The 13361-nt window shown below is 36.8% G+C and overlaps 1 protein-coding gene across 1 annotated transcript in view; it reads left to right on the forward strand.

Annotated features, from left to right (window-relative positions):
• Nucleotides 1–11664, forward strand: part of CSRNP3 (cysteine and serine rich nuclear protein 3) — a gene marked incomplete at its 3' end in the record, with an annotated part of 73033 nt that extends 61369 nt beyond the window's left edge. The window contains exons 3-5 of the mRNA XM_082001277.1: nt 1804–2063; nt 8805–9101; nt 10621–11664. Coding sequence (XP_081857403.1) covers nt 1804–2063; nt 8805–9101; nt 10621–11664 — 1601 coding nt within the window. The remainder of the gene's footprint in view (nt 1–1803; nt 2064–8804; nt 9102–10620) is intronic.
• Nucleotides 11665–13361: the final 1697 nt, after the last annotated feature.

Here is a 13361-nt window from a genome sequence, read left to right on the forward strand (position 1 = left end):
TTAAACTTAGATGTAAGTTTAAACATGCTTAGTGTAACAGAATTTGTCTTTTGATTTGTCTCTACGGACATCCTACACCTTTTTTTGGAACACTCTTCACTGAGAGCATGTGAGTGAATATAAAACCTGAGCTTATTTATCTGTTTTATATTTATGATCTAGCATATGTGCAGCGTATCTGGAGAAGTGCATGTTATTTATATAATAAACCATACTTTTAGCTGCTTATCAGTATTTAGGAAAAATAATATTATTTCAATGTTTGACTGAGTCCCAGATAGTTTTGTGATTATGTCAGTAGGGCATACTGTCTCTAATTTGGTTACAGGACTGTATTTTCTAATATAGTTGTTTTTTATATAGTTAGGTAGATTATGCTATTTTTTGGACTGAATTACTTCATGTAAAAGTTTGGGGGTTTTACATTTCTGGTGATTATGATTTCACTACATAATAATATTAGAGAATGAACTGTGTTCTAACGGTGATAATAAACTGGACCTGTTACGAAACCAAGGCTGCAGGCCAAGTGCTTCCAATCTCTAGAGACGGGGCAATTTTAGATTAGCTGTGTACATCATGTTGCTCTTACTGCTTTTAAACAATGGTTCCAAGTATTTCAAGAGTGGTCAGGCACCTTTGAAGTCATTTTACTGGCTGAATTCTGCCAGTTAGGTCTCTCGTTCATACCTGCCTGGTTGTTGCCTGTAAAAGGCAAAGCAATGACTTATTATCTACATTCTCAACATCCTATTGCCATTTTGCAATAAATCAAATAAATCACGCTGCTCATCTTAAAAATTAAGGAGTGTCTCTTATCTTTCTCTAACGTTTGTGTGTCTTTTTTTTTCTCTAAAGGCTCACCACTGTTACCAGTGAGAAACAATAGATTGTTGGAAGGAGTTACTAAATGTCTGTAGAAAAAGTAACAATATTTAACAGTTAAAATTTCGCATTTCTTATGATACTGCATCTACAAGTGTGACGGGAATGAGAAAAGAATTAGAAAAGACTAGATTTAATTTTTTGTCAACATTCTACACATTAAAATATATATCTATACATACATGTGTATTCAGTGGATGGCAGCAGAAAGAAGGATGAAGGTAAAGAAAAAGGAAGTGCGATCTGATTGTTAATCAGCATTATTCCTGTATTATTCTGTGATGATGATGGTATGAATTTCTGAGACAGTCTGAAATACTAAACATATTGCCTTTATAGTTTTTCTAACACTAATTTATCACATTTTAGATTACAAGAGAGAGGAATCTTTTCTGCCAATGTGATCCAATGCTTTAAAGATGTAGTTGCAAATCTCCACAGCTAAGCCTTGCTGACGGAATGGTAACAGTAACTATAGGCCTGTGAGAGACTGTTCTCCTGACTGCTGTCCTGTGCAACGTTGTTTTGTTCGCAGCGGTTTAAAGAGGAGCAAGTCAGTGTTATCACTGTCTTTGAGGTGACACTGTGAAAGAAGTTCCTTTTGCTGGGATTTATTTGCTTCCTTCGTAAAAGGATAGAACATTTTTTTATAATGCTATGGGAAAACACAACTGTTCTAGCCAAAAATTTCTGTTCTGAAGTAGACAATAGCGTTCATGGTTGTAGCAGTTTTTAATGACTTCTAGGTTTGCAGATACAGTAAATATTTCTAATGTTATCCCCTCATTTAGACTGCACACCTCGGTACATTAGTGTGCACAGAGTCAGGTATTGCAAAGGTAAATGGAACTACACAAGTGAGGAATTTGCTATGTGACTGGAAGTTACCATTCATCCTGTAATCTGTATCTGTTCTAGCTTCTTCAATCTTGAAGAGAGAGAAGCGGAAGAGAACAAAAAATGTCCATTTTAACTGTGTTACCGTATATTACTTCACGAGAAGGCAAGGCTTCACCAGTGTTCCCAGCCAAGGGGGAAGCACACTGGGAATGTCTACTCGCCACAACAGTGTACGCCAGTACACACTCGGAGAGTTTGCGATGGAACAGGAGAGGCTTCACCGAGAGATGTTAAGAGAGCATCTAAGGGAGGAAAAACTCAATTCTCTAAAATTAAAGGTAAAAATTGTTCAAGACTTTGATCCCTGCCTTATTTATTTAAATGAGCAGTGTCAGAGGTATATGAGCCCAATGTATGTGTTTTAAACAAAACCATTTTCTTTATACCAACTCCATTTTCAATCTAAACAATGGCTTTTTTTTTTATTTTACTTAAGACATATTTTTGTTCCATATTACCAAGTGCTGCTGTAGCTCTTACTGATTTGTACCTCAAAGTGCTTTACAGGAAGGTTGCTGTTTACTCCCTGTTTTCTATAGAGAGGAAAGCAAAGGCAGGAAGTGGTGGAAGTTAGCCTTGAACTGGGTGTCCAGCAGAAGTCTGGAAGTGCCAGGAAGAGAGTGAGTCTTCTGAGCCCTTGCACAGTGCCCTGTTAGACAAGGGAATGGTAACATTTTAAGTACAGAAAGTGAAACAGATTATTTTCTTGTCCAACTTGAGCGAATTTGGCAAAAATAAGAAACAATAATACTGAAAATGTTTTCTTTTTTCAGTGTACGAATTTATACAATCATGTGTCTTTTAATATTTCACCAAGGGATGTCTATGTTAAAGAAGGAATGTGTCAGACAAATTAACTGGCTGTATCATTTTAGCTAGTCAGAACAAATCTTAGCTATAGTTTTGAAGCTGTCTTTTAAAATATAATATGGGAGAGGAAAGAAACAGTGTATTTGAGTAGAGGACAATAGAGAAGGGGATTGTGTTCTTGGAAGGGTTCTTTCAACCTCTTTAAAATTGTTGGCAAAACTTCTGTTTTTCTTATGTTTTTGTAGTGGATGAAACAATTCCTGTATAATGGTTTGCATTGTACGTATTTTGGGCTGCCGGTTGTAACTGAACTACTGTGTTCCATAGCCCCTTCTTTCATGATGATATATCTCTATTTCAGATACTACTACAGTTGTCCAGAGCATTCTGGTACCCTCCAAGCTTAAGAAATGCCTTTCAGCATTTTTCCCATAGAATGAACTATGTTCATGAGTTCTGTCTGAGCTCCTGAAGAAGTATATATGACCCTTACTATTGTAATTTTTTTTTCAGTCTCCTAATTGTTTTTTATTTGAATAGCTAAATAGATTCTTAAATAGTCCATAAAATTTGAACTGTCATAATGAAAACAAACATACATAAAACTACTCAAGACAAAGGCAAATTAAAGATGGATATTTGTATGGCCTTTGGCTAGAGTGTTACTGACATCACTAGATAGACATTATACCTCTGAACATCTCGCATCGCAGATCTTCAGAGCACCAAGTGTGAATTGAGCTGTGTTATTGTAACCAATGGCTCTGTGTAGATCCCTTGGCTGACTTCCAGGAATCAGCTCAAAGAGAGGAATCCCTGGTGGAGTGAGTAAAGAATAGTAAGGCATGCAAATATTTCACTTCTCCTTTTCTTTTTATAGCTAGAAAGTAAATCAAGAAAATTCACAGATCCTAATTCTCCTCTTGGCTGGGATAGATTTCCTTTCTTCACTAACTTACATGTTTCACGCCAGCCCACTCTTTTTTTGGGACATAGACTCTGCCTTCTGCTTCTCTTTCAAATAGAATGTGTTCTTCCATCTCCTCAGTCACTTGTTTGAGTGGATGATAATCTTTACTGTGACTTTTAAGTTCTGGCAAAATCTCTTCATAAGTATTCAGTGAGTAATGAAAGCCTGATTTGCATTCCTCCCTCTGTCCTAATTTTAATTGTTTCCTTTTACCAAATAGAAAAGTCCTTTCCCCTTCACTTAATTCAGCTGTGGTGGATTTCTTTCTTCATTGATCCTCAGCAGTTTATGTGGGAATAGTTTACTAGCATGTTCTGAGACTGGTAAGGTGACTCTAAAGTTTCAATTCAAATATTAAGAAATTGTGGTGTGGTTAGGTAAGAATCCTGACAGTGGCTTAAAAATGGTAACATCTTACTAGTGTTAAATCTTTTACCTTACTAGTGTTAAATCTTTTACTAGAGTAAAATATTTCTTTTCACTCTATAGAGCATATATAAAAACATAGGGAACAGAAAACTTCCTTTTTGAACTAGTCCATTAAACTCAGCTTAGTTGCATCCTTGATTATACACTTGGGGTAAAAAAATAAAATAAAACCCACTTTACCTCCCAAAAGCAAATGCAGGACTCACTGAATTATAGTGAAGAGTCACTGGAAAGCACTGAGCATGTTTTATTTGCTTAAGACAACTGTGCCTTGCTGATTTCCCATGATAGAGATGGAAGAGCTGCTTGGTCATTCACTTGGTTTCTAAATGAACCCAAGAAGGAAACACTGTAGAGTTCTAAGGTGACAATGTCAGTGATTATGATCTTTAAGGAAAATGTACTAATCAAGATTTGCATCTAAATTACTATGCATCTTCACAAAAAAATGAAGAAAATGAGGTAGTGCAAAGTTTGCTCAAAAAGGTTTTTCTGCTTGAAAACCATTATGCAAACAGAATGTAACATTTTCAGTGTGGTTTTTAATTTCAGTCTCCCTGTTTTTTTTTAATTTTTTGCATTGCGTTAAAATATGCAAATTTGTAGGTAGAAAGCATTCTTGTCTTGTAGAATTTGTTAAAAAAAGAAATACAGGAATATATTGGAATTGAGTCTTCATAATATTAGGTACTATTTATTATTTTAATTGCTAAAAGTGAAGAGCCAAATCAGAAACTTACCTTAATTAAAAGCAGATAAAGACTTTAAAATCATCTTCAAGTCACTTTAGCCATTTAGCACCAGCACTTTGGTGTAAACACTGCTGACAGTGCCATAAACACTTGTTAGCAGCAGAGTGTGAAAATTCTAATGGCAATCTGGGCATAAAAGCCTTCTTGTCAAGATGAAAGGTACACGGCAGGCTTTACTTTAATACGTTGTCATTTGAGAAAACATCATGAGTAAGCAATAAGGACTCTTCCAGCTAATTTATGGTGCTTACTCATAATGTCTCCTCAAATTAAGATCTATTAAAATGATTAGCATGACCCTGGTGATGTTAAGGCTCCCGGGTCTGTGGACACAGTTGGTTTCCTTTGTGGGAAAATGTAAGGAATAATTTCCAGCTGGGGCAGGAAAAGATATCTAACCTGAATTTTTCACGTTTTACAGAGTTGAAGTGAATTTTGCCCAAAGGATTCACACATTCATTGGCCCTTGCCTTGTTTCTGTTGTTATGACATTAACCTTTAGCTTTATGAGAGAAATTCCACCCCTCTCTATATCGTTTAATTCAGATGAGCAATATTATGACAAGCAAGAGAACTTAATGTTCCCCTGAAGTTCTGTATTGGAAAATGTATTTGATGGTTCTTGATAATCTTTCTCCCTCTGTAGTTACGCAATCACTTGTTTGGCAAATATTTGAATCTTTCATTTTCATGTTCTTTGTGTGACAAAACTGAGAAAAAATATCACAGGAGACAAGAAGGTAGTCATCCAGCAAAACAGTCAGGAGGTAAGGTGCTTTGAAATGTCAAACTGCTGTCTAATCCCACTTGATGCCCAGGCATTTGACTTCCCAGCCTGCTGGATGCATTCAGCATTCCTCAATGCTCTACCACTGTAGCAAAGCAGATAAGATTTGCAGGAGGAGGCAGAGAAATACATGAGATGTTTGGTATGGTTCTGTAGGTGCTTTCGTAAGCTGAGCAGTTACAGCATTCACCTCATGGGTAAGAGCCCTGAAACTTAATTTTTATGAAATAGTAATCGAATAAAGTACTAAAATAATTACAGAGACAGGGATTAGAATTATTCCCCAGTTTCAAACCTAAATTCTGATAGGCAGTTAAATAACAGTGATCTGCTTAAGGAGTGGTTTGAGCCTTGTGTATTTAAAACTAAAGAAGTCAGAATTTTCAGGTAGGTCATTCTCCGATTATATAAAAAAAAAAAAAGGGGGGGCAAGCAAAGAAACATAAATACACTGTACTTAGTTGTACCTAGCTAACAAAAAATGAAAAATATAAAAAAAATCAAGGATGCCATTTGGGATCTGAACATTCAGGCTGAGTTGCATTTACAGTGGGATGTTCCCTCCCACTAGCTTCAGGCAGCAAATTCAAGATGCATTTAATTACTCTGTGGATCTACCTGTCAAGGTAGAAGTTTGGGAGGACATTTTGAAAATGCCTGCCTTTAAGATGAAGAAAGAGCTGGAAGCATAAGCACATAAAGGGATTTGAATGTTATAGGGATAACAGACATGGTAAATAAACTGAAACATGAAATAAAATGAAGGCACTAAACTCCAAAGGCTGCAGTTATGGAGAAAGACTGGGAATACATTGAAAAGAGAAAGAAACTAATGCCTATAAAGCGGCGTTGTGGAAGTGGCAGAACACCTCTGCATGAACTAAATACGGTGCTGAATTGCTAAGAAGGGATGATTACTGATCTCAGGAGAATTTTTCTTTGTGCAGTGTAATGTGTACACGCACACTGCATGCAGGGACTACCAGTCACGACACTGAGACTCAAAGGGAAGAGTATTGCTTTTAACCTGACTTTGCAAGTCAGGAACAGTTAGAGGGTATTTTCTGCGATTGTCTTACGCAGTTGTTATAAACACAAAATGGCAATTGCAAAAAAGACTAAGCAGTCAGCAGGAGTTCACTGTCGAATAATTCAGTAATGCTGTAAATGACGGTTACAGCCCAAAAGATTGTGGAAAGGACAAACTGTTAATGTAAATCAGAAAACAAAACAGTTGTGAATATAACAAACAAAAGCAGAAACTGTGGAATGGGTAAGATTGAGGACTGCTTTCTTTATGTAAAAGAAGCATAACTCAATGGGGATGACGGGATTTAGTAGCAGAAAAAAGGGGAGTTATCTTTACAGTGACAATTGTTAAATGTCTAAACATTGAAATGCACAAGAAAAGGCGGTGGTAGTTATGACTTCAGTGTTTATTTGGTGTCTGAAAATTTATTTGGGATAACAGGCCAAGCTGAAATTTTCTGCAAGTGATAAGGCAAAACAGAGAAAGAATTGGAATGGCTATTTTACTATAGGTAAGAAATATTCAAATTACATTCACTGGGGCCATATTTCTGAGGTCATGGCCATGCCCATGATGACACCGTTAATGCAAATGAGACTTGAGACTTCACCAGTGTATAATTATCACATAGTTGCACCATGTTTTAGTCATAAGAGTATGAGACCAGGTGCTCAGCGAGTGTGAATCAGCAACCTGATCAGTCGAGGACATTACACAGAGCAGGGTGAACACTGGGAATCTGTTTTTTTTGTTTGCTTGTTTTTCCACTTCGAGCAAAATTATTTCGTAGAACAATAATAAAAGAAAAAGGATTTATTATAGGACAAAATAAATTGTATAACTGCACTTGCATCACAGTTGCAATGTACGATGCTCAATCTCAGTAACTTGAGACTGAGAAAATACTTTTGTTTGTAGTGAATGTCATCTGAACTTTTTTTTTAAACATGTGATAGTCTTTTGATTCTTAAGCAATTTTCTTTGTAGAAGGACTTTTATAAACCCTGTAGTTGTGTTATCTGGCAGGTATAACCAGTGAGCTCTAACATGGATGGGAAGATTGACCTTCCTTCAGTGCAGTAAATTTTTTTTTCTTTTCTCCTTGAATATATACACCCCTTTATACATGAGAGGAGTTAGAGGAGTATGGTACAAAAGTGTGCTGTCTTACGAAAGTGGCACTGGATGTTTGTGCGTGATGCTCACGGCCATTTAATTTTGAGACAATTTTTGAAAGGTTTGAGAGCTAGACTATACATAGGTAATAACATAGTGCCAGGATACTTGTATCTTTAGAGGCTCAAAAATTCATAACCCTAGGAAAGGAGCACAAACCTTCTAAAAACTTTTCTCAAGACCCTCCATAACAGGTTAACAACTTATTTCCTTTTTTCTAAGTTTATTCATTCATTAGCTACCTAAGAATAGTCTGGACTGGTTAGTGAAGTACTAAAATGTATGACAACACAAAGCTAAATGGGTTATTTTCAGGACCAAAGAGGACTAGAAAGAACTTAAGATGATCTATATGCGTAAACACTATGAAATACATTGCAAATAAACATGAAGTAACGTAGGTAGAAAGGGGCAAAATTAAGTGACTTCCAGGCTTAAAATTGCCAACTCAAGAAGCCAATATAGGCATCTGGCCAAAGGATTAAGTGGAAATGCTGCTTTGTGAGCTCAGCTGTACAAACATCAAACAACTCGTCAGGCTAAAGAGGAACAGGATAGCGAATAGTACAGAAAATACACCATTTTACAAATCTGTGATGCATCGTAACTCTGGAACACTGTTGGTAGTATAATTACTGTCTCAAAAGCGATATTGAACAATTTCAAGGAGCCTGGAGACAGGAACTAGAATCAATTAAATGTTCAAAAATTATCTTACGAAACAATACCGAAAAGACTAGAATTTTAGACAGGCGTGAGGTCTGGCAAACAATGACAAATGATAAAGGACATAAAGAACAGATAAGAAATTAGAAACTTAGAAAAAAAAATGAGCTTCATGACAAACGTGAAACTAAAAATGTGTATTTAATTCACATGCTAAATGTGAAAGAACTGCCTTTTAACCCATTTGTAATCATATACTGGAACGTACCGGCCGTCATGCAGTGTTTTACATACGGCTTTCCACATTCATAAAGCATTACACATATTGACATCTGTGACACACATATATACACACATGTGGGTATAGTTTAAGGATGTTGTTAATGTTCTATGCAACAGATGACAAAGAATGGTACAGTGGAATCTGAAGAAGCTAATACCCTGACACTGGATGACATTTCCGACGACGATATTGATCTAGACAACACTGAAGTAGATGAGTACTTCTTTCTACAACCCCTGCCGACAAAAAAGCGAAGGGCATTGCTGCGAGCTTCTGGAGTGAAGAAGATTGATGTCGAAGAAAAACACGAGCTGCGGGCCATCCGCCTGTCCAGAGAGGATTGTGGCTGTGACTGCCGTGTGTTCTGTGATCCAGAAACTTGCACTTGCAGTCTTGCAGGCATAAAATGTCAGGTAAATGTCTATATTACTGTTGTTCTTGAACTATCAAGGGGAGGGGTAAAGGAGGGTGTGTGTGCACACACATGTACTTTTTGTTGTTGAAGTTATAACTATTGGAAATTCATTAAGTTCATTATTAAACAATAACACTTGTGGATCTCAAACCATTTTTTTAAGGCCCAGATTTAAGAGTATGTAGTGTGCAATACAAACAGTCTTCTCAAACATCTTTATTTTATGATTGATTTAGGCACATACATTGTTTAGTTTTGTTGTTGCTGTTGTTGTTCTTATACAAGTATTCTGCTCCTCATATTCTTCTTTGGCCTTTATATAAATATGCAAATACAGAGAACAGAAGAATCAGTAGCCTGCAGATTTCAGAGGGGTATTACCTTTCGTTTTAGAGACAATTGATATACTGTCCAAATGTGAATTATAGCCCAAACTCAATGAGAAACAATAAATGAAACTCTGCGGTACCATCCTTTATTTAACATGCATGATACTTAAAATGCATGCAGGCAATAAAAAATACATCTGCTAATATAGCAGGTGGTTTTTCCTCTGCAGACTGAAAGGGTATTTTGTATTGTACGTTTACACAGCGCCCTATGTACAGCTGTAAATGTCCCAAAATATTCCGTAAAAGAGGTTTCCACTAATTCTCCTGAGACGCTGTTATGCAGCTGAGTTGATTTCCTCTTGAATGCATTTTTCATTATTTCTTAAATCCAAGCTAAACTTTCTCTGCTATTATAAATAATACATTCTCTTTGCTGTTCCTGTTTTCGTCTTTGCATGTAGGGAAGATGCACTAGATTGTGTTTATGTGGTTCTCCTCTGCATCGTATTTTATGTTTAAGTATTATAGTGTAGATGAAACTCATAGACCTTAAGCTAATTGAACTATCTGACTTGTGGACTCGGTCACATTTTTAGAAATTTAAGATAGTTATTATTAGATATCTAAGTTCTGCCCATAGTCTGTTGAGCTCACAATATTGCATCTATATTTGACTGGAATATCTTTTAAGTACTCAAGTACTTGAGTGTTTATTCCTACTTCTGTGGTCAGGTGTCCCCCTGGGCACCCTTATAAAGGTTTTTATACATAATTCATTTTGTTTCAATAGGTTTCCAGTTTCCATAATTTTAATCAAATGTTAAGACTCTTTCTGGTAATGCTTCTGCCTGGATTTGAGCATGCCATGAAGCAAAGCTGTAGCAGATCCATAAATAGAAAAACTACCTATCTTTTGTTCCACTGCGTAATGCTTCCCCCCATGGAACAGAAACGTATTTTTCCTACTCTGCAACATTGTTGCACGTATGGCTCTCTTACTGTTCCTACCAGTAGCGCTGAATTCCAGGGCTAGACCCTCTGCATTATTGCTAGCTTCGACTATTCTTACAAGTACTTCTCAAGGTGAATCCCACTTCACTATTGTATTTCTCTAGGCTGCTTAGGTTCTGTCGTATCAGTAGGCTTATGATACATATTGTTAATCTATATTCTTTTTCTTAAAAGGTGGATCGTATGTCTTTTCCATGCGGTTGCACTAAAGAAGGGTGTAGCAATACAGCAGGTAGAATTGAATTTAATCCTATCCGTGTACGGACTCACTTTTTGCACACAATAATGAAACTTGAATTGGAGAAAAATAGAGAACAGCAAGTTCCAGCACTAAACGGCTGCCACAGTGAGTTAAGTGCACACACTAGTTCTGTGAGTCCAGGACCCCATCCGGTTGAATATTCAATTGCAGAAAATTTTGAGATCGAAACCGAACCTCCGGCTGCAGTTATGCATTCTCAGTCAGCCGAGGACTTGGACTGCCCAGGGGAAGAGGAGGATGAGGAAGATGGGAGTAGCTTTTGTAGTGGAGTTACAGATTCTAGCACACAGAGTTTAGCCCCTAGCGAATCCGATGATGATGAAGAGGAAGAGGAAGATGAGGAGGAAGATGAGGAGGAAGAAAAAGCAGATGATTTTGTAGAAAGCATGGGCTCCCATGCTGACATGGTGCCTCTTCCTTCTGTCCTTTGCTACTCTGATGGAACTGCTGTGCATGAAAACCACTCTAAAAATGCCTCATACTATACTAACTCTTCAAATCTGTATTACCAAATAGAGAACCATGTTGCTGGCACCGCTAACCAGATTGGTGAGACTTATTCAGAAAGGGATGCTGTCAAGAATGGCAGTCTGTCTCTGGTGCCTTACAACATGACTTCAGAACAGTTTGTTGACTACACCCGGCAATCAGAGGAAACTTTTAGCAGCCCTCATTACCCTTCTGCCAACCCCTCAGTGATTGTTTGCTGCTCATCTTCTGAAGGTGATAGCAGCGCTCCATGTAACAGTTTATACACTGAGCATAGGCCAAGTCACCCTCAAGTGGAATTTCACCCATACTTGAAAGGTCCTTCTCAAGATGGCTTTGTTTCAGCTTTGAATGGCGACAGTCGTGTACAAGAGCACCCTGCTGAGAATTCACTAAACCTCCCAGAAAAGAGCAGACTGCATGAAGAGTGCATCAAATCACCAGTGGTAGAGACGGTACCTGTTTAACATTAAAGTTATTCTAGGACTGACTTCCTGTATTCAAATGCACTCACATTGGATTTCCTAGAGTCTTACTTTTTTAAGAGGTAGACAAGACTTGGACTATAGTCAATGTTCCAGACACATTTTGTTTTCTCAAGCTACACTGGCAGTGGTATTGCACAAAATCAGTTCATGTAAAGATTTAAATAAAAATAATCAAACTGTCTTTTGATAAAAGTAAAACATGTAAGTGAAAAACACACCCAACATATTGCAAAGTATGTGAAACCTGCCAAGCTATCTGAATCAAAGCTTTGTGTTTTTGATTGTCGGGCCTGTGCAAGATTGTTAAAAATGATACCTTGAAATAATCATGTTTAGAGTCCTAATTTTCAACATATCTGAAAAGATGGTGAGTTTAATGTAAAAGTAACTACTGTACAAAAAAATTTTAATTGTTCTGTACTGTATGTATTTTATTTATGGTAGTTTAGTATTCATGTTTTGATAAAAATGAACAGCATGTTCATTTGAGCAGAAGATCCATAGCTAGTTACAAAGAGCATGTCCACTTTTCATCTGGAGTATCATGTGCTCTTCCTTTTGGGTTTTTTTGGTTGGTTGGTTTTTAAATACCATTTCTAGTAAATTATCTTGAAACGCATTTTTAGAGTGGGCGATTTTCTTTTACTGTTCTTGACAAAGAAACAGAAGAGTCAGAAAGGGGGCATTTACATCTTCTAGAAAGGTGAAAGGTAGACAATCCTCCATTACAATTAAAATCAGTGGCTTTCCAGAAATAGTGCCCTTCCCCAAAGAAAAATGATCTCATATACAAATGGCAAAGCAGTAGCTTACGCTTGCACAGCACCTTTTAGCCCAACAGTCAGATACTTACGCACTTTAGTGCCATTTTGCAGTACTGGATTAACTGTGGGAACTGTGAACTATTTTGGAGATATGCCATAGCTCCAGACTTGAGGTGTATGTAAGATCTTAAAATTAATTGTAACAAGACCTGTACGTTTTTCCCAAGCCAGTTTATGACTCTGTCAGTAGGTATTTTATAAAAGTAGAGTCTTGCTGCTCAAAGTTTAAATGAAGCATGGAAAGGAATGTGAAAGTGTCTGGATTTCCTAAATATTTAGCAGTTTTTATGAAATATGAGACTGTTTTTTGTGGATTGTATCTCCAATTTACAGAGTTATTTGGTCTAATTAGGAACCAGTGAATTCAGTGAGGAAACATAGCTTCAGAAATTTTATATCTATCTATATATCTATCTGCTAAAGTTTGCAAGTAAAATAGCACATGCATCTTATGGGTATTCATTACCTTGTACTCCATTTGTTTTTAAATGAAATGAGAATTAAAATGTGTGCTGTATCTCAACCTTTAATTTGTTAATCAACCTTGCTTTCTTCTAGCAAAGGAGGTATATCTTCTAGAAAAGGAGGTGTAGGAACCTGCTTTTCTCTACACTGGTAATTCTGCACTGCCTTATTTTGATTTCAAAAATCTATTTTAACATTTTTGTTCTTCTAATACTGAAATGTTATTTATTATACATCAAGTGGGTTGAAGTGTAGACCTGTCTTGTTTGTCAAAATATAAGGATCAGCATCTTGGTTATTAATCTGTGTCTGATCTAGATGGTTAACAGTATGCATGTAAACACGGTGTAAATTTTAGCTCTGTAACAGTGACTCTTCTGGGTGGAA

This window comes from Phaethon aethereus (genome assembly GCF_964289735.1).
Source record: "Phaethon aethereus genome assembly, chromosome: 6".
In the NCBI taxonomy this organism is placed as follows: domain Eukaryota; kingdom Metazoa; phylum Chordata; class Aves; order Phaethontiformes; family Phaethontidae; genus Phaethon; species Phaethon aethereus.